This window comes from Oncorhynchus mykiss, chromosome 32 (genome assembly GCF_013265735.2).
Source record: "Oncorhynchus mykiss isolate Arlee chromosome 32, USDA_OmykA_1.1, whole genome shotgun sequence".
NCBI classification, from domain to species: Eukaryota; Metazoa; Chordata; class Actinopteri; order Salmoniformes; family Salmonidae; genus Oncorhynchus; species Oncorhynchus mykiss.
The window spans coordinates 17,201,308-17,227,474 of record NC_050572.1 but is presented as its reverse complement, the minus strand read 5'-3'; the positions used below and the strand labels follow the sequence as shown (position 1 = coordinate 17,227,474).

The 26,167-nt window shown below is 44.7% G+C and overlaps 1 protein-coding gene across 2 annotated transcripts in view; it reads left to right on the top strand.

The window, feature by feature from the left end:
- LOC110488023 (VPS50 subunit of EARP/GARPII complex) overlaps positions 1 to 26,167 on the top strand; it is a 245,974-nt gene that overhangs the window by 14,624 nt on the left and 205,183 nt on the right. For both annotated transcript variants that reach the window (XM_036971386.1, XM_036971387.1), the window contains exons 3-5: positions 2,794 to 2,916; positions 8,075 to 8,146; positions 17,311 to 17,364. In XM_036971386.1, the coding sequence (XP_036827281.1) occupies positions 2,794 to 2,916; positions 8,075 to 8,146; positions 17,311 to 17,364 (249 nt within the window). The remainder of the gene's footprint in view (positions 1 to 2,793; positions 2,917 to 8,074; positions 8,147 to 17,310; positions 17,365 to 26,167) is intronic.

Genomic DNA, 26,167 nt, shown 5'->3' with positions numbered 1-26,167 from the left:
TTTGGCGCGTGTACAGTTATAAGCCCTGAAGCTTAGTAAGTAAACCTAATGCCAGAAATGCAGCCAATAGATATAAATTGCACAATAATTTTATACATTTATGTATTTTTTTATGGTATTGTTTTCTCTTCATTCATTCATTCATTCTGCCCGCCACCCACCCGCCCTTCATCCACACTATTTAATGACCCTAAACCCACACGCCCTGCGGATTTAACCACCAGGACTGCGAGTCAACCCGTGAATCTATAGTACTGACTGTTCCATGTAGGTTAGTCCTCTGATCCACCACTAGGTGTCCCTCTGGCATCATGTACTGCAGAGCTGAACGTCTTCACCATTTACCCCACCATCAAACTGACCAGGTGTCCCTCTGCCATGGTGTACTGCAGAGCTGAACGTCTTCACCATTTACCCCACCATCAAACTGACCAGGTGTCCCTCTGCCATGGTGTACTGCAGAGCTGAACGTCTTCACCATTTACCTCACCATCAAACTGACCAGGTGTCCCTCTGCCATGGTGTACTGCAGAGCTGAACGTCTTCACCATTTACCTCACCATCAAACTGACCAGGTGTCCCTCTGCCATGGTGTACTGCAGAGCTGAACGTCTTCACCATTTACCTCACCATCAAACTGACCAGGTGTCCCTCTGCCATGGTGTACTGCAGAGCTGAACGTCTTCACCATTTACCTCACCATCAAACTGACCAGGTGTCCCTCTGCCATGGTGTACTGCAGAGCTGAACGTCTTCACCATTTACCTCACCATCAAACTGACCAGGTGTCCCTCTGCCATGGTGTACTGCAGAGCTGAACGTCTTCACCATTTACCTCACCATCAAACTGACCAGGTGTCCCTCTGGCATCGTGTTCACCTGGCTTCTGACACTCACCAAGAAGGAACCCCTTTGTCTTCTGTTGGATTTTCTCTCTGCATTCAATGACGAATTCAGCCGAACAGCCTTTGGTTCTTTGATAAGACTCATTAAACAGCCTACTATTAGGTGCAAATGGCTTTTGAATTTTTGTTTCTGCCCATATTGAGAAGGAGAAACGGCACGATGATGAGACTTTTTAATTTGGACGGAGGAGGATCATTGTTTCATTTGAATCCATCAACGTGAACGTGATCAAAGCATGATGATAGTTGTTAGATGTCTCTGCTCTGCAGGGTTTAGGGATAGGCTAATGTTTAGGTTGTGTTTGTGCCTGTGAAGCAGAGTGGAGAGAAGAGATGCTTGGAGCCCAGAAATGAGTCATTCACCTATTTTATTGTCTTGAATATATTTTTAAAGTCATGGTGAGAGAATGGGACAAACAGAAAGAGGAAAAGGCAGAGAGTTCAAAGAAGGGCACTCGATTTGGGCTACCTGAGAGATGAATCACTTCTGGTCTTTTTCTTATTTTCTCTTTACCAGTATCCCTCCCTCTGTAATTTCCCACCCACCCTCTCACTAAGGATGCTGAGCTTCAACGCTCAGCTCACCCACACACCCGCTGTGTTCGCCCTACCCGTTCTCAAATGTGTCAGACCTGCGCAGCACGCCTTCAAAACACGTACCAGGACGGGACGATACCAGGATCGCAATATTTTTTTTCAATGGCAAAAAATGAAAACACGAAGCAGACCTCCCTGTTTGGTCCTTTAAAAACCTGCTCTATGTAAAATATTGTGTGCTATAACTAAATGTGACTCGATGACAACATAATGATGTTTGTTTCCAACATGGCTGTTTTCCTAAAGAAATTAAATCCGCTTCGTGAGTATGGAAACAATACACGAGTATGTGATACTGGTATAGTCCCGGCCGCGCACGCACGCACGCACGCACACGCACGGGTAGTACTCATTCCTCTGTAATTTGCCTTTGATTTGTCTTTAATTTGTATTTATTATGGATCCCCAAAAGCAGTTATACAATTTTAAATACATTACAATACATTCACAAATTTCACCACACGATTCCTCTCTAATTCGCCTCTCATTCCTCTCTATTTTGCCTCTTTCTTCTGCTTCCCATCTTCTGTGATTCGCCTCTGATCCTTATGGTATTCGCCTCTGATCCCTCTCTGATTCCTCTGTAATTCACCCCTGATTCCCTTGTAATTCACCTCTAATTCACTCTTGATTACCTTGTAATTTGGCTCTAATTTGCCTCTTGTTCCTCACGTTTACTGGAAAAATCCGGTTTTGTTGCTATTTTCTCAACTAGGCAGGTGTTTTGATATTCAGTGCCTGAGATATAGGCCCATCTGTCACACCCTATCTCTCTGGCATGGTCAAATGGATGCTGTGAAGGTTATTGAAGAATATCCTAGCATCTTTCTTCCTCCGTCAGTCCTTTTGCCGGCAATTGGGATGATTTACCCCCATTCGTCCTGGATACGTTTCAGCCTATTTCATAGCTCAATTGCTTTACTATAATGCCTTATCCGTGTGTTGCACAGGCTTTGCCCTCTCAAGTTGGCCGTTGTATCAATCTTCAAAGAGAGGATTGACTGAGAGCGGTATCTATTGATAAGTGCCTATATTCAGGCTCATTAGGGGTCTGTGAAGAGTTCTCTCCAGGGAAACAGCCAGACAGGCTTAAATAATCTGTGGACTTCAGGAGCGATAAACCCAATGGACAGGCTCTGTTTCCTAGAGATATTCTGGAGAGCTGTGTTTTTTCTCAGAGCCTCTGTTTCCTCCCTTCCCACGAGGGTGTCCCAGCAACCGGGTGCTTTGTAGTCTTACTGACCTAACTGATGCAGTAATTTGTCTTTCTCACCTCTCTCTGGTATCTCAGGAGGAGATGAGGGAGATGAGGGAGCAGCCCATCGACCCCCAGGCGGAGCAGGAGATCATTAACAGCATCCAGGAGGTCTACTACTCCAACGACTCCTTTGACATGGTGCAGCACGAGCTGGAGGTGAGTCAGTTAGTTAGGCCCACTGTTCACTACAGACCCAGAGGACACAACAAGCTGGAGGTGAGTCAGTTAGTTAGGCCCACTGTTTACTACAGACCCAGAGGACACAACCCGCTGGAGGTGAGTCAGTCAGTTAGTTAGTTAGGCCCACTGTTCACTACAGACCCAGAGGACACAACCCGCTGGAGGTGAGTTAGTTAGTTAGGCCCACTGTTCACTACAGACCCAGAGGACACAACAAGCTGGAGGTGAGTCAGTCAGTTAGTTAGTTAGGCCCACTGTTCACTAGAGACCCGGAGGACACAACAAGCTGGAGGTGAGTTAGTTAGGCCCACTGTTCACTAGAGACCCAGAGGACACAACAAGCTGGAGGTGAGTCAGTTAGTTAGTTAGTTAGTTAGGCCCACTGTTCACTACAGACCCAGAGGACACAACAAGCTGGAGGTGAGTCAGTTAGTTAGGCCCACTGTTCACTACAGACCCAGAGGAGACAACAAGCTGGAGGTGAGTCAGTCAGTTAGTTAGTTAGGCCCACTGTTTACTACAGACCCAGAGGACACAACCCGCTGGAGGTGAGTCAGTCAGTTAGTTAGTTAGGCCCACTGTTCACTACAGACCCAGAGGACACAACCCGCTGGAGGTGAGTTAGTTAGTTAGGCCCACTGTTTACTACAGACCCAGAGGACACAACCCGCTGGAGGTGAGTCAGTCAGTTAGTTAGTTAGGCCCACTGTTCACTACAGACCCAGAGGACACAACAAGCTGGAGGTGAGTTAGTTAGTTAGGTCTACAGTACAGTGTATGCTGCAGCCTTAACAAAACACTACATAAAGAGAGATCTAAGACCACAGCATGATAGCAACACAAGATGACAACAACATGGTAGCAACACATCATGGCAGCAGCACAACATGGTAGCAGCACAACACATGGTACAAACATTATTGGGCACAGACAACAGCACAAAGGGCAAGAAGATAGAGACAACAATACATCACGCAAAGCAGCCACAACTGTCAGTAAGAGTGTCCATGATTGAGTCTTTGAATGAAGAGATTGAGATAAAACTGTCCAGTTTGAGTGTTTGTTGCAGCTCGTTCCAGTCGCTAGCTGCAGCGAACTGAAAAGAAGAGCGACCCAGGGATGTGTGGGGACCTTTAACAGAATGTGACTGGCAGAACGGGTGATGTATGTGAAGGATGAGGGCTGCAGTAGATATCTCAGATAGGGGGTGTGAGGCCTACGAGGGTTTTATAAATAAGCATCAACCAGTGGGTCTTGCGACGGGTATACAGAGATGACCAGTTTACAGAGGAGTATAGAGTGCAGTGATGTTTCCTATAAGGAGCATTGGTGGCAAATCTGATGGCAGAATGGTAAAGAACATCTTGCCGCTCGAGAGCGCCCTTATCTGCCTATCTATAAATGGCTTCTCTGTAATCTAGCCTGGGTAGGATAGTCATCTGAATCAAGGTTAGTTTGGCAGCTGGGGTGAAAGAGGAGCGATTGCAATAGAGGAAACCAAGACCAGATTTAACTTTAGCCTGCGGCTTTGATATGTGTTGAGAGGAGGACAGTGTACCATCTAGCCATACTCCCAAGTACTTGTATGATGTGACTACCTTTTAAGCTCTAAACCCTCAGCAACAAGGGATAAAAACAGCAACAAGGGAATTTCTACCCACTCTCCCCTTTGTTGCTGTTATTGTCACTGAGACAATATGTGAAGGACCTTCTTTCCACGCTCTTAAAAACTATAAGCTATTCTGTCTTTTATGATCTTATTATTTTACATGTTCCATTTAATTCTAAATCAACGCTTGTATCTGGAGCTATATTTGTCTGTGCAGTTCAATAAATCCTAGTTTTGTTTCGATGACTATCACCTCTTAGCCCATATACCAAGACACTCCACCAGCATACTAAAGCCTTAACCACCACAGGAAGAGTGAGGCATATGCCATATAACAGGCTTGGACCTCCCATAACAGTCCGCTCATCATTTACACTATACATTGTACCAAACAGTACCAAACTATATATAGTACCAAACAGTGCAATCAGCAGGGTCTACACTGACTAGTTAGTGACTTGGTCTACACTGACTAGTTACAGTGACTTGGTCTACACTGACTAGTTACAGTGACTTGGTCTACACTGAGTAGTTACAGTGACTTGGTCTACACTGACTAGTTACAGTGACTTGGTCTACACTGACTAGTTACAGTGACTAGTTACAGTGACTTGGTCTACACTGACTAGTTACACTGACTAGTTACAGTGACTTGGTCTACACTGACTAGTTACAGTGACTTGGTCTACACTGACTAGTTACACTGACTAGTCACAGTGACTTGGTCTACACTGACTAGTTACAGTGACTTGGTCTACACTGACTAGTTACAGTGACTTGGTCTACACTGACTAGTCACAGTGACTTGGTCTACACTGACTAGTTACAGTGACTTGGTCTACACTGACTAGTTACAGTGACTTGGTCTACAATGACTAGTTACAGTGACTTGGTCCACAATGACTAGTTACAGTGACTTGGGGTCCACAATGACTAGTTACAGTGACTTGGGGTCCACAATGACTAGTTACAGTGACTTGGGGTCCACAATAACTAGTTACAGTGACTTGGGGCCTCCCTACCTACACCTCCCTCCCCCTGGTTCCCTTGTTATGTGGGACACCTCTCCCCCCTGGTTCCCTTGTTATGTGGGACACCTCTCCCCCCCCTGGTTCCCTTGTTATGTGGGACACCTCTCCCCCCTGGTTCCCTTGTTATGTGGGACACCTCTCCCCCCCTGGTTCCCTTGTTATGTGGGACACGTCTCCCCTGGTTCCCTTGTTATGTGGGACACCTCCCCCCCCCCCCCCCCCCCCCCCCCCTGGTTCCCTTGTTATGTGGGACACCTCTCCCCCCCTGGTTCCCTTGTTATGTGGGACACCTCTCCCCCCCTGGTTCCCTTGTTATGTGGGACACCTCTCCCCCCCTGGTTCCCTTGTTATGTGGGACACCTCTCCCCCCCTGGTTCCCTTGTTATGTGGGACACCTCTCCCCCCCCTGGTTTCCTTGTTATGTGGGACACCTCTCCCCCCTGGTTCCCTTGTTATGTGGGACACCTCTCCCCCCCCTGGTTCCCTTGTTATGTGGGACACCTCTCCTCCCCTGGTTCCCTTGTTATGTGGGACACCTCTCCCCCCCTGGTTCCCTTGTTATGTGGGACACCTCTCCCCCCCTGGTTCCCTTGTTATGTGGGACACCTCTCTCCCCCCTGGTTCCCTTGTTATGTGGGACACCTCTCTCCCCCCCTGGTTCCCTTGTTATGTGGGACACCTCTCTCCCCCCCTGGTTCCCTTGTTATGTGGGACACCTCTCTCCCCCCCTGGTTCCCTTGTTATGTGGGACACCTCTCTCCCCCCCTGGTTCCCTTGTTATGTGGGACACCTCTCTCCCCCCCTGGTTCCCTTGTTATGTGGGACACCTCTCTCCCCCCCTGGTTCCCTTGTTATGTGGGACACCTCTCTCCCCCCCTGGTTCCCTTGTTATGTGGGACACCTCTCCCCCCCCCTGGTTCCCTTGTTATGTGGGACACCTCTCCCCCAACCTGGTTCCCTTGTTATGTGGGACATCTCTCCCCCCCTGGTTCCCTTGTTATGTGGGACACCTCTCCCCCCCCTGGTTTCCTTGTTATGTGGGACACCTCTCCCCCCTGGTTCCCTTGTTATGTGGGACACCTCTCCCCCCCCTGGTTCCCTTGTTATGTGGGACACCTCTCCTCCCCTGGTTCCCTTGTTATGTGGGACACCTCTCCTCCCCTGGTTCCCTTGTTATGTGGGACACCTCTCCCCCCCTGGTTCCCTTGTTATGTGGGACACCTCTCCCCCCCTGGTTCCCTTGTTATGTGGGACACCTCTCCCCCCCTGGTTCCCTTGTTATGTGGGACACCTCTCTCCCCCCCTGGTTCCCTTGTTATGTGGGACACCTCTCTCCCCCCCTGGTTCCCTTGTTATGTGGGACACCTCTCTCCCCCCCTGGTTCCCTTGTTATGTGGGACACCTCTCTCCCCCCCTGGTTCCCTTGTTATGTGGGACACCTCTCTCCCCCCTTGGTTCCCTTGTTATGTGGGACACCTCTCTCCCCCCCTGGTTCCCTTGTTATGTGGGACACCTCTCTCCCCCCCTGGTTCCCTTGTTATGTGGGACACCTCTCTCCCCCCCTGGTTCCCTTGTTATGTGGGACACCTCTCTCCCCCCCTGGTTCCCTTGTTATGTGGGACACCTCTCCCCCCCCCTGGTTCCCTTGTTATGTGGGACACCTCTCCCCCAACCTGGTTCCCTTGTTATGTGGGACATCTCTCCCCCCTGGTTCCCTTGTTATGTGGGACACCTCTCCCCCCCCCTGGTTCCCTTGTTATGTGGGACACCTCTCCCCCAACCTGGTTCCCTTGTTATGTGGGACACCTCTCCCCCCTGGTTCCCTTGTTGTGGGACACCTCTCCCCCCTTGACGGGTGTATCTACTCTAGCATCACTGTGGCGTCATCTCCTGCTCACACACCGATGACTTCTAGATTGATGGATTAAACACTTGTGGAGGAAGGGTGTGAAATCTCATTAGATTTAGCAGTGTCTCAAGAACAACAACCTTCCAGATTACAAAATGAGACTTTCAGCCAAGTGGAAAGCAATTACCCATCATCCTCAGTGCTTAGTTTTTTGCTGCTGTCTTTCCCCTTGTTCGTTCTTCACCAATTAAGTAGTGCTCCTCCATTTTAATTTACTATACGTCTAAGCATGTGTGCTATACAATTCTGCCACTTTTTCTTCTCTTTGTAAATGATGAAGACTGTGGAGGCTCTTTTGAAAAATGGTACTTAAGCAAGCTAGAGCTGATGCTGAAGAAACTCCAAAGAATTAAGATTAGCTTCTAAAAGAAACAAACGAAATGAAATCCTGCCCGGCTCTAAGCTGCTGGCATTTGGATTTCAGTTCGGTGTCCATGATAAGCAATCTTTTGATTTATTTTCTGGCAGGTGGTTCACTCCACACACCAAAGCATTCCACAGAATGGCTTTATCTTCTAAGAAGTTATTGGTGTGGGCATTCTCATTGTATTGTAACAATGCTTTTATTGTGTGTTTTTATGATAGAAACTCCCACCTGAGCTGAACTTGCAGGAGCTGGAGGAGTACAGAGACAAGCTGAAGAGACAACAAGCAGCGGTAAGTGAAGGAAATGACATGAGCAGCACTGGGTCACTCACTCCCACAGATACTTCTCCCTGATTGGTAATAGCTATTCCATTTATACTGTATCCGTGCACTTCCAAGGCCAACATAACATTGTACGACAACGTCTTTAGTGTTCAAAACAAGGACTTAAATAGTTCAGTACAGTATATTGCTCTGCAACACCTGAATACATAGAACTGCAAAATCACCAATTTTATATCATTTCTGTTAACCCTGAGCTTATTGCTTCAGCCTGGGCATGCACACACCTGTATTGCACAGTGGAGAAGTGCAGTCCCAGGTGGATATTGGCATGTTATATTCAGCAAGACTGCTTTACACCGCTATAGATACACTGTGATTAATAGTTAGTCACTGGTAGGGTTTCTGCTGCAGGCCCAAAGTATTATTAGTAATTATAAACTGGGTGGGTCAAGACCTGAATGCTGATTGGCTGACAGCCGTGGTATATCAGACCGTATACCACGGGTATGACAAAACATTTATTTTTTTTACCTCTAATTACATTGCTAACCAATTTATAATAGCAATAAGGCATCTTGGGGGTTTGCCAATATACCACGACTAAGGTCTGTGTCCAGGCACTGCGATGCATGTGCATCATTTAATTTAACTGGTCACGTCAGTTAAGAACAAATTCTTATTTACAATGACATCGTAGGAACAGTGCCTTGTTTGGGGGCAGAACGACAGATTTTTACCTTGTCAGCTCTGGGATTTGATCTAGCAACTTTTCGGTTACTGGCCCAACACTCTAACCACTAGGCTACCTGCCACTCCAAGAAGAACAGTGGTATATTGGCCATATATTGCCTTATTGCTTAAAAAGAGCATCAGCACTATAGAGGTTCTCTGCAGGTCACCCAGGCCTGGAGGGCAGAGAGCTAGCCAGCAGAGGAACTATATCGGAATCCTTGTAGAAATATGCAACCCATATTCTCCCTCGATCCTCCTTCTCTTCCTGCATCCTCCTTTCCTCCCTGCCTCATCTTTCCCTCTGTACCTTCCTCGTCTCCATGAATGTACTTACAATTGGCTCATTCATCCCCCTCCTCTCCCCTGTAACTATTCCCCAGGTCATTGCTGTAAATGAGAACGTGTTCTTAGTCAACTTACCTGGTAAAATAAATAATTCTCTACACTTCCCCCGAAGTGTGCACTTGCATACTCCCTGTCATAGATTTAACAATGTAGGAAACTCCCTCAATCAATGCTTACACCAATCCAATGCTTTTAAATTCATGATGTGGAGTGTGCAGCTGCACACTTTGGAAGAAGGGTAGAACATCTGGATCCTTCCCCTCTTCCTTCTTTCTCATCCTTCACTGTGACTCCCTCCCTAGCCTCCTTCTCCAGCTCTGCATTGTCTCACACAGCAGAGCTGTTTATTCAGCGAGCGAGGCAGGGCCAGAGCCATGATCCCTAGCGGTGGTAGGATGAAAGATGGAGGCCTCTGTGGACAGAACACTGACTGTCTGACAGAGCTCTTCAACAGAGCAGACAGCTGGCTGCCAGCCTTAGACCCCTAGGGGTCAATACCAGGACCAGAGGACCAGGGGCCTTATCAAGTCTTCTGCTTTACCCAGGCTGTGAATGACTAACCCGGCCTCAGATCACCTCGCCCCCACCCCTTAGGATGGAGATCATCGTATGCTGAATTCCAAGTCATCCCCTAGTTAAGCAAACGACCCCTAGACACTTCCTGTAGGTATGTACGGTAATAGCTCTATCTTGTCCTCTGATTGGTACGGTGGAATTTTCACTGTATTGCTTACACACCTATCTGATCCTTTCAAACAAATGAATAGGAGAAGGATGGTTTCTCCTCCATCACATATTCATAGCTTTGGATATAGACTTCCACTGTGCTACATTGTGTACATGCATAATGACCTTCCCTATAGGATCTGAACTCTCTTTCTCTCTGATAACTACCTATTGAGAGGGCCTCTCCATCCCTATGCGCTGATGTGAAATTGAATATTTCCCTCGCTGAGGCAGAGGAGTAGATACTGTACTGTAGATAGGAATGGTGCATCGATACATTCTATAGAACTTCTCCCTTAAATGAGTTCCATCCAAAACAAATGGGTGATTTTCCCCCCCCCCCCCCCCCCCCAGTCTGGCAGAAGCTGCTATATAGGGAGGTGGTGGAGGTTCGCTGTGTAATTGGCAGCTTTGACACATCGTTGGCTGAGGCTCATCTCTCAGTTAATTACTTGTCTGCTGTATGATTGTCATCCACTTTAGAGATGCCAGGGGCTCTGCTCTGACTGTAAGAGTGGGAAGTCTCTCTTTAACTTCTAGGATTCCTACTATGTTGTCACTATGTTTCACCATAGGGGTGGTGCCAGGTTTACTCCAAATGTGGCGCTTGGCATTTAGGCCAAATAGTTAAATTTTGGTTTCATCAGACCAGAGAAACTTGTTTCTCATGGTTCGAGTCCTTTAGGTGCCTTTTGGCAAACTCCAAGCGGGCTGTCGTGTCTTTTACTGAGCAGTGGCTTCCGTCTGGCCACTCTACCATAAAGTGCTGCAGAGATGGTTGTCCTTCTGGAAGGTTCTCCCATCTTCACAGAGGAGCTCTGTCAGTGACCATTGGTTTCTTGGTCACCTCCCTGACCAAAGCCCTTCTCCCCCGATTGCTCAGTTTGGCCGGGCAGACAGTTCTAGGAAGAGTCTTGGTGGTTCTTGGTGTGTATTGATCCAGGTGTATTAGGAGGAGGGAGGGGCCGGCGGTGTGTATTGATCCAGGTGTATTAGGAGGAGGAAGGGGCCGGCGGTGTGTGTTGATCCAGGTGTATTAGGAGGGAGGGAGGGGCCGGCGGTGTGTATTGATCCAGGTGTATTAGGAGGAGGGAGGGGCCGGCGGTGTGTATTGATCCAGGTGTATTAGGAGGAGGGAGGGGCCGGCGGTGTGTGTTGATCCAGGTGTATTAGGAGGAGGGAGGGGCCGGCGGTGTGTGTTGATCCAGGTGTATTAGGAGGAGGAAGGGGCCGGCGGTGTGTATTGATCCAGGTGTATTAGGAGGAGTGTGTTGGTCCAGCTCACTCATTGATATTGACCAGGACTCTTCCTGGGTTTCATGCTCCGGGTGTGTCCTAAATGACATCCTATTCTCTGCACAGGACACTACTTTTGGGGAATAGGCTATGATATTATCCACCATATAGTCCAGGGGCACTCAACTCTTACATATGAGGTCACCTAGTGTCCTAGGTCTAAATCAGTCCCCGATTAGAGGGGAACAATAGCTGGCTTTCATGTCCAGAGTTGAGTTTGAGGGATTTAGGTGATATTATTCTATTTGGGATGTAGACAGTCTAATTGGCCACCGTGTTTACTTAGCTGCTTGATATACAGTACATCACCATTGTCTGTCTCCCCTTAACAAACTATAGAATCCTCATTTGGTGCAGTACTGGTAAAGTAGGCTGGCTAAGAAATCACTAGGGCTGGTGTTGTGCCATTTAGGTAATAAGAGAAATAGGACTTATCCACTTCACTCCCTGCCTCTCTGACACACTTAGCATCACAGACCTCAGATGGAACTCTCAAATTTAGTACATGAGACAAATCAACATTTAGTTTTATTCAGGCAGTAAGGAAATGAGATGGGGAGCCAGGCAGGTAGGATAAATAATGGAAAGGGTGGACATTGAGTCCTGGTCTCCAATTGCGGTGGGTAGTTGTATGTGACAATTACCGCGGAGTGTTACCACTACGGCTCTGCATGAAATCAACATGTTCCTCAAATTAGTTGACATAGAAACATCTCACTCAGTGTATGATTGAGAAATGTTAGGATGCTGCAGTGGTATAGGCTAACAGGTATAGGCTAACGGGTATAGGCTAACGGGTATAGGCTAACGGGTATAGGCTAACGGGTATAGGCTAACGGGTATAGGCTAAATTAACGCCCACTATTTCTGTCCAGCTTCATGGTCTCAACCTTTGGGCTACAAACCGTGGGTGATGACTGGTTGATTGTCTTTCTGAATTCGATGTGATTGGCTGTTGGCTTTTAGACCCCTAACTGCAGCTGGTGAAGAACACTTACAGTAGCCTGCGTCCAAAATGGCACCCTACGCCATATGTAGTGAACTACTTTTGAACAGGACCCATAGGACTCTGGTCTAAAGTAGTGCACACTAAATAGTGAATAGGGTGCCATGTATTACTGCTACCCAGTAGTCTTTGCTGATTGACAGCTCTTAGCTAAAATACATGGGGCGTGAGGCCAGAAAATTGGGCTATTAACTCCGCTCTGCATCCCAGTCAATTATATGTGAATTATACCTCGCTGTTGGGCTCTGTCAGATCACAGGTGATGGGCAGGCTAATCTGTGTGGTGGTGTGGGATCCTGCAGGTGATTGGGTCTTTTCCACACTGCTACTTTTTGGTGATGTGGACGTGTTTTTTGAATGAATTGTTTGAGTGAAGAGAAGGGTCTCTGTACCAGGGATGAGCCCTTTCTCTGGATCCTAAATGGGACTGGTGTTGTGCTATAAGTGAAGTGACCCCTGCTATGCGTCTAAATATCTTGCTGTGCGATCTGTAATTTTAATTTAGGAGCTTTATTACCTCAAATATTTTTCATTGTGCTCCTACATTTCTTTGTGTGTGCCAACACACGTGCTCCTTGCGAAAAGCATAGACTCCTGACACAGAATGAATTTCCCAAGCATGTACACACGCATGTACGCATCTTACAAACAGTCATCTTTGCGTTAGGTGTGGTTTCTATTTTTATTTATTTATTTTTTAAATATTGTTGATTTCAGAGGCTATCCCCTCCAACTCTCCATCTCACATTCATTATTTCACTCGTTCACTCACCCTCTCGCTCTCTCTCGCACGGACACATACATACACAGTTGAGCAAGTGAGCGTAGCAGCTGAACATCTGCACACACATACACACAGTTGAGCAAGCGAGTGTAGCAGCTGAACATCTGCACACACATACACACAGTTGAGCAAGTGAGCGTAGCAGCTGAACATCTGCACACACATACACACAGTTGAGCAAGCGAGTGTAGCAGCTGAACATCTGCACACACATACACACAGTTGAGCAAGCGAGCGTAGCAGCTGAAGATCTGCACACACATACACACAGTTGAGCAAGCGAGTGTAGCAGCTGAACATCTGCACACACATACACACAGTTGAGCAAGTGAGCGTAGCAGCTGAACATCTGCACACACATACACACAGTTGAGCAAGTGAGCGTAGCAGCTGAACATCTGCACACACATACACACAGTTGAGCAAGCGAGTGTAGCAGCTGAACAGTCCGACCATCTGTTCTGTTCAGGGCTCCAGTTAGCTCCCTTACCCAACCCCCTCCTCCGTACATCAATATATCACCTCCCCCTCACTGTGAAGCTGTGTACTGAGAATCAATATATCAGCTCCCCCTCACTGTGGAGCCGTGTACTGAGCATCAATATATCAGCTCCCCCTCACTGTGGAGCCGTGTACTGAGAATCAATATATCAGCTCCCCCTCACTGTGGAGCCGTGTACTGAGCATCAATATATCAGCTCCCCCTCACTGTGGAGCCGTGTACTGAGCATCAATATATCAGCTCCCCCTCACTGTGGAGCCGTGTACTGAGCATCAATATATTAGCTCCCCCTCACTGTGGAGCCGTGTACTGAGCATCAATATATCAGCTCCCCCTCACTGTGGAGCCGTGTACTGAGCATCAATATATCACCTCCCCCTCACTGTGGAGCCGTGCACTGAGCATCAATATATTAGCTCCCCCTCACTGTGGAGCCGTGTACTGAGCATCAATATATCAGCTCCCCCTCACTGTGGAGCCGTGTACTGAGCATCAATATATCAGCTCCCCCTCACTGTGGAGCCGTGTACTGAGCATCAATATATCAGCTCCCCCTCACTGTGGAGCCGTGTACTGAGCATCAATATATCAGCTCCCCCTCACTGTGGAGCCGTGTACTGAGCATCAATATATCAGCTCCCCCTCACTGTAGAGCCGTGTACTGAGCATCAATATATCAGCTCCCCCTCACTGTGGAGCCGTGTACTGAGCATCAATATATCAGCTCCCCCTCACTGTGGAGCTGTGTACTGAGCATCAATATATTAGCTCCCCCTCACTGTGGAGCCGTGTACTGAGCATCAATATATCAGCTCCCCCTCACTGTTGAGTTGTGTACTGAGCATCAATATATTAGCTCCCCCTCACTGTGGAGCCGTGTACTGAGCGTCAATATATCAGCTCCCCCTCACTGTTGAGCTGTGTACTGAGCATCAATATATCAGCTCCCTCTCACTGTTGAGCTGTGTACTGAGCATCAATATATTAGCTCCCCCTCACTGTGGAGCCGTGTACTGAGCATCAATATATCAGCTCCCCCTCACTGTGGAGCTGTGTACTGAGCATCAATATATCAGCTCCCCCTCACTGTGGAGCCGTGTACTGAGCATCAATATATCAGCTCCCCCTCACTGTGGAGCCGTGTACTGAGCATCAATATATCAGCTCCCCCTCACTGTGGAGCCGTGTACTGAGCATCAATATATCAGCTCCCCCTCACTGTGGAGCCGTGTACTGAGCATCAATATATCAGCTCCCCCTCCCCCTGTGTGTGTGTCTTATCCCCACTACAGCCTTGCCCTAAATGTGTTATAAGTCAGATGCTATCCACAACGTACTAGGTTATGTGTAGCTAGGTGGCAAGTCAGTCCCTTGTGTATTTATTGTGAGTATGTCGTGTTGTGTAGGTGCACAAACATGGTTTCTTCTACTGAGTAAAATACTGCATGCTGTGTGAGAGGGTTGGCATGATTTAGTCCAGGGTTAAATTAACACAACCTGGTAGTTAACCCAACCTGGTAGTTATTTCTACAACCTGGTAGTTAACCCAACCTGGTAGTTATTTCTACAACCTGGTAGTTATTTCTACAACCTGGTAGTTATTTCTACAACCTGGTAGTTAACCCAACCTGGTAGTTAGTTATTTCTACAACCTGGTAGTTAACCCAACCTGGTAGTTATTTCTGCAACCTGGTAGTTATTTCTTATTCCATTTCATCAATGCAACATTGACCTTTTGCTTCTCAGAAAACACCAATGAAGACTATGATACACACATTATTTGAATAATGGCAATGTTACATTCAGTACAGCACATACTGTACCACACACAATAGGCTATTCTTAAGTAGCTAGTAGTAAAGTATAGATTTAATTCAGTCTCGTAGTAAAGTGAAGGCTAATTCAGTCTCGTAGTAAAGTGAAGGCTAATTCAGTCTCGTAGTAAAGTGAAGGCTAATTCAGTCTCGTAGTAAGTGAAGGCTAATTCAGTCTCGTAGTAAAGTGTAGGCTAATTCAGTCTAGTAGTAAAGTGAAGGCTAATTCAGTCTAGTAGTAAAGTGAAGGCTAATTCAGTCTAGTAGTAAAGTGAAGGCTAATTCAGTCTCGTAGTAAAGTGTAGGCTAATTCAGTCTCGTAGTAAAGTGTAGGCTAATTCAGTCTAGTAGTAAAGTGAAGGCTAATTCAGTCTCGTAGTAAAGTGTAGGCTAATTCAGTCTCGTAGTAAAGTGTAGGCTAATTCAGTCTAGTAGTAAAGTGAAGGCTAATTCAGTCTCGTAGTAAAGTGAAGGCTAATTCAGTCTCGTAGTAAAGTGAAGGCTAATTCAGTCTCGTAGTAAAGTGAAGGCTAATTCAGTCTAGTAGTAAAGTGAAGGCTAATTCAGTCTAGTAGTAAAGTGAAGGCTAATTCAGTCTAGTAGTAAAGTGAAGGCTAATTCAGTCTCGTAGTAAAGTGTAGGCTAATTCAGTCTAGTAGTAAAGTGTAGGCTAATTCAGTCTCGTAGTAAAGTGAAGGCTAATTCAGTCTCGTAGTAAAGTGAAGGCTAATTCAGTCTCGTAGTAAAGTGAAGGCTAATTCAGTCTCGTAGTAAAGTGAAGGCTAATTCAGTCTAGTAGTAAAGTGAAGGCTAATTCAGTCTAGTAGTAAAGTGTAGGCTAATTCAGTCTCGTAGTAAAGTGTAGGCTAATTCAGTCTCGTAGTAAAGTGTAGGCTAATTCAGTCTCGTAGTAAAGTGTAGGCTAATTCAGTCTCGTAGTAAAGTGTAGGCTAATTCAGTCTCGTAGTAAAGTGTAGGCTAATTCAGTCTCGTAGTAAAGTGTAGGCTAATTCAGTCTCGTAGTAAAGTGTAGGCTAATTCAGTCTCGTAGTAAAGTGTAGGCTAATTCAGTCTCGTAGTAAAGTGTAGGCTAATTCAGTCTAGTAGTAAAGTGTAGGCTAATTCAGTCTAGTAGTAAAGTGAAGGCTAATTCAGTCTAGTAGTAAAGTGAAGGCTAATTCAGTCTAGTAGTAAAGTGAAGGCTAATTCAGTCTCGTAGTAAAGTGTAGGCTAATTCAGTCTAGTAGTAAAGTGAAGGCTAATTCAGTCTCGTAGTAAAGTGAAGGCTAATTCAGTCTAGTAGTAAAGTGAAGGCTAATTCAGTCTCGTAGTAAAGTGTAGGCTAATTCAGTCTCGTAGTAAAGTGAAGGCTAATTCAGTCTAGTAGTAAAGTGAAGGCTAATTCAGTCTCGTAGTAAAGTGTAGGCTAATTCAGTCTCGTAGTAAAGTGAAGGCTAATTCAGTCTAGTAGTAAAGTGAAGGCTAGTTCAGTCTCGTAGTAAAGTGAAGGCTAGTTCAGTCTCGTAGTAAAGTGTAGGCTAATTCAGTCTCGTAGTAAAGTGAAGGCTAATTCAGTCTAGTAGTAAAGTGTAGGCTAATTCAGTCTAGTAGTAAAGTGTAGGCTAATTCAGTCTCGTAGTAAAGTGTAGGCTAATTCAGTCTCGTAGTAAAGTGTAGGCTAATTCAGTCTAGTAGTAAAGTGTAGGCTAATTCAGTCTAGTAGTAAAGTGTAGGCTAATTCAGTCTCGTAGTAAAGTGTAGGCTAATTCAGTCTCGGTTTGATCAACAATACAGATATTCCACATTGTGAGAATCCTCTTGGTTAAAGACTTATGTTATTGATAGACACCAAAGCCCTCTATTCTTTCTCCCTGCTCTACCATAGTACGATAACTGTGTCTCTCAGGTGGGGTGGCATTTACAAGCGTCTGATTGGGTTATTTTTTTTGTGTCCTCGCTCTGTAGGTTTCCAAAAAAGTTGCCGATCTTATCCTGGAAAAACAGCCGTCCTACGTTAAGGTATGCTTTCTTCATTATTTTTCCTTCCTCCTTTCCTTACACTGTATACATTTTCAAAGTCTCACTCAAACTCTTCCGCTGTTTATTTTTCGCTGATTGATATCAACTCACAATCAGTCATGCCAAAGGAGGTAATGTGGAATATACCGGCATTACCATTACTGGGCGGCAGGTAGCCTAGTGGTTAGAGCGTTGGGCCAGTAACCGAAAGGTTGCTGGTTAAATCAAAAAATATATACGACATACGATATACGACTGCATTTGCCTTTTAGACAGGTTGGTTGTTTAGCAACAAAAACATGCTCAACTATAGGGCAAAACTGACAGTTGGCTGACATGTCAACTATATTTCATCTCCAATTTTTATTGAAAACATAAAGTTGCACTTCTTCTCTCTCAAATACAATCAGTTGTTGGTTAGCTAGTACATTTGAGCCATAGACGTGACATCAGTCAAATCGTCTCAAAACAAGGCATGGTATCAAGAACAAGGTAAAACGAACTGAAACGAGCCACCTACGATTCCCAACAAGGCATCGTTTTCCTAACGTTCTCAGCCAGCCCATCTTAGTAAAACATGACTCAACGTAGAGGATGACTGTCAGTGACTGCTACTGAAGACCATCTCTAGCTATACATCTAATCAGGGCCGGTTGGCTGACATTGTCCGTCGTGACTTGTGGATGTGCGAGTGAGTAAGTGTGTATCCCCTCGCTAAAGCAATCAGTTATTTTGTGTTTGGTTCAAAGCCTCAGCCAAGGACAGGAGGGAGGTGAGAGGGAGGGAGAAGTCTGAAAAAGCGTGTGTAGTTGGGCGTCTGTATCCCCATTCTCCTCTTAGTGGGAGCTCTTTCAGATGTGTACGAGGTGTTCACGGTCGGACAGGAAACAACTTTGATCAGGCCAACTGGGGATTCATACCTGTCAGGCCGTGCACCACAGCTGAATGGTGTAGTTAGTATTAGTGCTGACCCCATTTAGTTGATTGTTTGGTCGATAAGCTGTTGGTCGACCAAGATTTTTAGTCGAGCAGTAGCAAAAAAAAATACTAAAAATTATGGTTTACAAGACACCGGTCTGATTGGTGCCTGTCTGAGTGGACTGATGCATTGTGGAGGCCTTGGCGATGGCACAGTCTATCAGTCTAAGACGTGCTACTGAAATTGTATATGGTTATATTACTAGGAACAATGGTGCAACACAATAAAAATAATATTATTTTATAACGGATGCGCTTTCTCCCGCGTCGGATAGTGGTTGCTGTCCGCGGTTCTGAAACAGATCAGTGCGCTGTTGAATTGAAGCCTTTTCCTAGACCATGTTGCAATGTGCATAATAGCAAAGTTAACCAGCATATTGGTGTTGAGAACAATATGGTAGAGGCAGCAGCAGAATGAGGAGATGAGAAAACAGCCCTTGTCTTATTGTCTAAGAAAATTGAGGAGAGAGGAAACCCCAACATAATTATGTCTATAATCAACAGCCTAACTGTTACATGTGCCTGGCTTTAAATCATCAATATATCTACAGAAATAAGACATCCTGCTTCTTTTGAGTGTTTAATAGCCTACTGATTCCGTGAGCACCAAGCCTTGAGCTTGAGCACCAAGCCTTGAGCTTAATCTTTGCTATGCTGCAATAAAGGCTTTATACTTTATTTATGTTAGACCAGCCTCACTGGTTTTATTTATATATTTTTTGTGTTTACATTGTTCCAAATTGTCAGAAAAAATAATATTTATAAAAATAACCCTCATTATTCCTTGATCTCCTTCTTGTTATTATTACGATCATCTTTATAATAATAATAAGTCATGTCATTATCAGTAGGCTTAGTATAGCAGCCTTCTAAACTCAGCGAAACACCAGCAAAACACCAAATTCCACGTCAACAGTGAGGAGGCGACTCAGAGTTCCTCTGTCCAGTTTCTGTTATTTTGCCCATCTTAATCTTTTCTTTTTATTTGCCAGTCTGAGATATGTCTTGTTCGTTGCAACTCTACCTAGAAGGCCAGCATCCCAGAGTCGCCTCTTCACTGTTGATGTTGATACTGGTGTTTTGTGGGTCCTATTTAATGGAGCTGCCAGTTGAGGAATTGTGAGGCAGGTACTATTTAATGAAGCTGCCAGTTGAGGACTTGTGAGGCACTCTAATGTACTTGTCCTCTTGCTCAGTTGTGCACCGGGGCCTGCCAATCCTATTTTCTATTCTGGTTATAGCCAGTTTGCGCTGTTCTGTGAAGGGAATTGTACACAGCGTTGTACGAGATCTTCAATTTCTTGCCATTTTCTCTCATGGAATAGCCTTAATTTCTCAGAACAAGAATAGACGGACGAGTTTCAGAAGAAAGGTCTTTGTTTCTGGACATTTTGAGCCTGTAATCAAACCCACAAATGCTGATGCTCCAGATACTCAACTAGTTTACAGAAGGCCAGTTTTATTGCTTCTTTAATCAGGACAACCGTTTTCAGCTGTGTTAACATAATTGCTAAATAGTTTTCTAGTGATTAATTAGCCTTTTAAAATGATACACTTGGATTAGCTAACAAAACGTGCCATTGGAACACAGGAGTGATGGTTGCTGATAATGGGTCTCTGTACGCCTAGGTAGATATTCCATTAAAAATCTGCCGTTTCCAGCTACAATCGTAATTTGGTTGGTTTCTCAAATGATTGCCTCGCCTGGTTCACCAACTACTTCTCTGATAGAGTTCATTGTGTCAAATCGGAGGGTCTGCTGTCCGGACCTCTGGCAGTCTCTATGGGGGTGCCACAGGGTTCAATTCTTGGACCGACTCTCTTCTCTGTATACATCAATGAGGTCGCTCTTGCTGCTGGTGAGTCTCTGATCCACCTCTACGCAGAGAGTTCTGTATACTTCTGTCCCTTCTTTGGACACTGTGTTAACCCTTCAGGCAAGCTTCAATGCCATACAACTCTCCTTCCGTGGCCTCCAATTGCTCTTAAATACAAGTAAAACTAAATGCATGCTCTTCAACCGATCGCTACTTGCACCTGCCCGCCTGTCCAACATCACTACTCTGGACGGCTCTGACTTAGAATACGTGGACAACTACAAATACTTAGGTGTCTGGTTAGACTGTAAACTCTCCTTCCAGACCCATATCAAACATCTCCAATCCAAAGTTAAATCTAGAATTGGCTTCCTATTTCACAACAAAGCATCCTTCACTCATGCTGCCAAACATACCCTTGTAAAACTGACCATCCTACCAATCCTCGACTTTGGCGATGTAATTTACAAAATAGGCTCCAATACCCTACTCAACAAATTGGATGCAGTCTATCACAGTGCAATCCGTTTTGTCACCAAAACCCCATATACTACCCACCATTGCGACCTGTACGCTCTCGTTGGCTGGCCCTCGCTTCATACTCGTCGCCAAACCCACTGGCTCCATGTCATCTACAAGACCCTACTAGGTAAAGTCCCCCCTTATCTCAGCTCGCTGGTCACCATAGCATCTCCCACCTGTAGCACACGCTCCAGCAGGTATATCTCTCTAGTCACCCCCAAAACCAATTCTTTCTTTGGCCGCCTCTCCTTCCAGTTCTCTGCTGCCAATGACTGGAACGAACTACAAAAACTGTCAGAGCAGCTCACAGATTACTGCACCTATACATAGCCCACCTATAATTTAGCCCAAACAACTACCTCTTTCCCTACTGTATTTAACTTATTTATTTATTTTGCTCCTTTGCACCCCATTATTTTTATTTCTAATTTGCACATTCTTCCATTGCAAATCTACCATTCCAGTGGTTTACTTGCTATATTGTATTTACTTTGCCACCATGGCCTTTTTTGCCTTTACCTCCCTTATCTCACCTCATTTGCTCACATCGTATATAGACTTGTTTATACTGTATTATTGACTGTATGTTTGTTTTACTCCATGTGTAACTCTGTGTCGTTGTGTGTGTCGAACTGCTTTGCTTTATCTTGGCCAGGTCGCAATTGTAAATGAGAACTTGTTCTCAACTTGCCTACCTGGTTAAATAAAGGTGAAATAAATGTACAACATTAACAATGTCTACACTGTATTTCTGATAAAGTTATTTTAATGGACAAAAAATGCACTTTTCTAAAACCAGGACATTTCTAAGTGACCCCAAACTTTTGAACGGTAGTGGATATAGCCTAGCTATGCTATAAATAAGCAAAAAGGCCCAGGGGTTTGAGGTATATGGCTAAAATACAATGACTAAGGGCTGGTCTTATTTATGTCGCAGTGTGGAGTACCTGGATACAGCCCTTAGTTCTGGTATATTGGTCATATACCGCAAACCCCTAGGTGCCTTACTGCAATTAAACTGGTTACCAATGTACAGTAATTACAATGCATTCGGAACGTATTCAGACCCCTTCACTTTTTCCACATTTTCTAAAATGGATTAAATAGTTATTTCCCCCTCATCAATCTGCACACAATACCCCATAATGACAAAACCCTGAAATATCACATAAGTATTGAGACCCTTTAGACCCTGCACCTTTGGTAGCGATTACAGCCTTCATGGGTATGATGCTTGGCACGCCTGTATTTGGGGAGTTTCTCCCATTCTTCTCTGTAAATAATCTCGAGCTCTGTCAGGTTGGATGGGGAGTGTCGCTGCAAAGCTATTTTCGGGTCTCCAGAGATGTTTGATCGGGTTCATGTCCGGGCTCTGGCTGGGCCACTCAAGGACATTCAAAGACTTGTCCCGAAGCCACTCCTGCGTTGTTTTGGCTGTGTGCTTAGGGTCGTTGACCTGTTGGAAGGTGTTGCTTCACCCCAGAGGTCCTGAGCGCTCTGGAGCAGGTTTTCATCAACGATCTCTCTGTACTTTTCTCTGTTAATCTTTCCCTTGTTTCCTGACTAGTCTCCCAGTCCCTACCGCTGAAAAACATCCTCACAGCATGATGCTGCCACCATGCTTCACTGGTATTGGCCTGGTGAAGAGCGGTGCCTGGTTTTCTCCAGATGTGACGCTTGGCATTCAGGCCAAAGAGTTTAATCTTGGTTTCATCAGACCAGAGAATTCTGTTTCTCATGTTCAGTTTTTAGGTGCCTTTTGGCAAACTCCAAGCGGGCTGTCATGTGCCTTTTACTGAGTAGTGTTTTCCATCTGGCCACTCTACCATAAAGGCCTGATTGGTGGAGTGCTGCAGAGATGGTTGTCCTTCTGGAAGATTATCCCATCTCCACAGAGGAACTCTGGAGCTCTGTCAGTGGCCATCTTGGTCTCCTCCCTTGGTCTCCTCCCTGACCAAAGCCCTTCTCCCCCGATTGCTCAGGTTGGCTGGTCGTCCAGCTCTAGGAAAGAGTCTTGGTGGTTCCAAACTTCTTCCATTTAAGAAGGATGGAGGTCACTGTGTTCTTGGGGACTTTCAATTCTGCAGAAATGTTTTGGTACCTTTCCCCAAATCTGTACCTATAAACAATCCTGTCTCGGAGCTCTACAGACAATTCCTTCGACCTCATGGCTTGGTTTTTGCTCTGACATGCACTGTCAACTGTGGGACAGGTGTGTGCATTTCCAAATCATGTCCAATCAATAGAATTTACCACAGCTGGACTCCAAGTTGTAGAAACATCTCAAGGATGATCAGTGGAAACAGGATGCACCTGAGCTCAATTTCGAGTCTCATAGTAAAGGGTCTGAGTACTTAGGTAAATACGGTATTTCAGTTTTTTTATTTTAATAATTATGCAAAAATGTCTAAACCAGTTTTCTTCTTTGTCATTATGTGGTATTGTGTGTAGATTGCTGATGATTAAAAAAAATATTTTAATCCATTTTAGAATAAGGCTGCAACGTATCAAAATGTGGAAAAAGTAATTTTGTCATTTTATCTGAAGTGTATTACACAATTTCTAGATTGTTGAAAGTTTCCAAGAATACAGCGGTCTCCATCATTGGAAAATTGAAAACATAGGGAACTACCCAGACTGTGCAACCGGACAAGAAAGACCTTGGTCAGGTAGGTAACCAAGAACCCAATGACCACTCTGACAGAACTACACAGTTCCTTGGCTGAAATTGTTGAACCTACCAGAAGGACAACAGTCTCTACAGCACTTCAGCAATTTGGGCGTCATGGGAGAGTAGCCAGACAGAACCCACTCCTGAGAAAAAGGCGCATGACGTGAAAGACTCAGAGAGCATAAGATAAAAAAGATGTGGTCTGATTTAAACTAATTTTACTCTGGTCTGACTGTGAAGCGCAATGCAAAGTGCTATGTCCTGGAGAAAGACAGGCACAGCTCATCATTGAATGGAGCCAAATCCTTGATGAGAACCTGCTTCAGAGTGCAAACGACCTTAGACTGGGGCTAAGATTTACATTCCCAACAAGACAATGATTCCAAGCATACAGCCAAAGCAACGCTTGAATGGCTTGAGAACTAATGGGGAAGTCCTTGACTGGCCCAGCCAAACCCCAGACTTGAATATCACTGTAAATCCGTGGGAAGACTTGAAGATTGCTGTTCACTGCCTCTCCCCATGTAACTTAACAGAGCTTGAGAAAATCTTCCAGGAATAATGGGAGAAAATCCCCAAATCCAGATGTGCAAAGCTGACAAAGACATACCCAAGACGACTCAAAGCTGTAATCTCCGCCAAAGGTACTTCAATGTGAATACTTATGTAAATAAAGATATTTCTGACATTGATTTTCAAGAAATGTGCTAACATTTGTTCACTTTTCTATCGTTTGATTGGCCTAGCTATGCTATAATATATAGTTTGTATGGCTATATATAGCCTAGCTATCCTAAAATATTATATGGTTATTATATAGATTCTATGGCTATATATACTCTAGCTATGCTATTATATTATATACTTGTATGGCTGTTTATAGCCTAGCTATGCTATAATATTATATAGGTGTTTATATAGTTTGTATAGCGATTATGTAGCCTAGCTATGCTATAATATTATACAGGTATTATATATTGTTTGTATGGCGCTATACAGCCTACCTATGACATAATATTATATAGGTATTATATTGTTTGTGTGGCGATATGTAGTCTAGCTATAATATTTAGGTATATCGTTTGTATGGCGATATGTAGTATAGGTATTATATTATATAATTTGTATGGTGATATGTAGTCTAGCTATAATATTATATAGGTATTATATTATATAATTTGTATAGTGATATGTAGTCTAGCTATAATATTTAGGTATATCGTTTGTATGGCGATATGTAGTATAGGTATTATATTATATAATTTGTATGGTGATATGTAGTCTAGCTATAATATTATATAGGTATTATATTATATAATTTGTATAGTGATATGTAGTCTAGCTATAATATTTAGGTATTATGTCATGTGTATGGCAATATGTAGTATAGGTATTATATAATTTATATGGCGATATGTAGTATAGGTATTATATTATGTAATTTGCATAGCGATATGTAGTCTAGCCATGTTATATTATGTAGGTATTATATATTGTTTGTATGGCGATATGTAGTCTAGCTATAATATTATATAGGTATTATCATTTGTATAGAGATGTAGTCTAGCCATGTTATATTATGTAGGTATTATATATTGTTTGTATGGCGATATGTAGTCTAGCTATGATATTATATAGGTAATATATGTTTGTATGGCGATATGTAGTCTAGCTATGCGTGATAGTAAGTAATGAGATATAGTCTAGATGTAGATTAATGGCATGTGGTGAGAGCTGTTTGACCCCCCCACTGTCCTGCTGCTGTAGCTTGTCCTGAGTGGATTCTGCTCTTCCCCCTGTGGGGATAGCCAGACGCAAAGGTCAGGGTCGTGGTTAGGCCGACACCCCGGACACCTGCAGTCACACTGAAGCAGCGGGTGCCACATTTATCATGACCGGTACTGCCAGCCCATTCACCCGTGGTGTGTTCTGTGTGTTTCAGCCTCTCCAGTCAATACTGAATCAACAGTGTGATGTTAGGGGATCCATGGTAACTGTCAGTTTTAAGTCTCAGGCTAAGGAAAGATTGCTTGACGTGTCATTTCTCCCTCCTAGTCGCCCTTTGAGAGTGGCTAGGAGGTCTGTTAAAGCCATGAGGTGTTGGCTGAACCTTATCCTCGGCTCCAGATGTGATGGAGCCATCACAGCTTGATATATAGTTGAAAGACCGGGATTGGTGATGTAAAATGGGAGCTGCCCTAACGCGATGCTTATCGGCCAACTTAAAACAGAAGCCCTATAATTGAGTGGCCAAACTAGCCAATGTCTGAGAGAGCGGGAGATTGTCAGGGAGAAAGAGATTGGTACCAGAGTCATAGCCTGTATCCTAATGAATTACCCCCCGATATGTTGTCAGGTAATACAATGCTGACAAAGGAATGAAATGGACTTGGACAGTTGTTTTTCATTATTTTTCGGTGCGAGCACTTACCCGCCATAGATGTTGCTATTAGTGCTTTGTCTTCCCTGTTGGTGCTGTGGCCCTCACCAACAGGCTATCGGGCTCATGGGGAGTAATAGACTTTGCATTGAGTCGGTCACTGCACCTTCCATCAATGACCTGTAATACTAATAACTGCCCTATACTGCATTAGCACTATGTACACCTCTGAACAGCACTATGTGCTCTATTCCTCCCTCTTCATCTATAGATACAGGTAACTGACAATAATGTTAACTGTTGAGTAGTTGAGGGATACAAAGTGTATTAAAAGCAGGTGCTTACACCGGTGTGGTCCGGAGTTGATTAAGCAATTAACATCCCGTCATGTATAAAATAAATGGTTTTATGTTTACTGTGTTTATATTGTGTGTG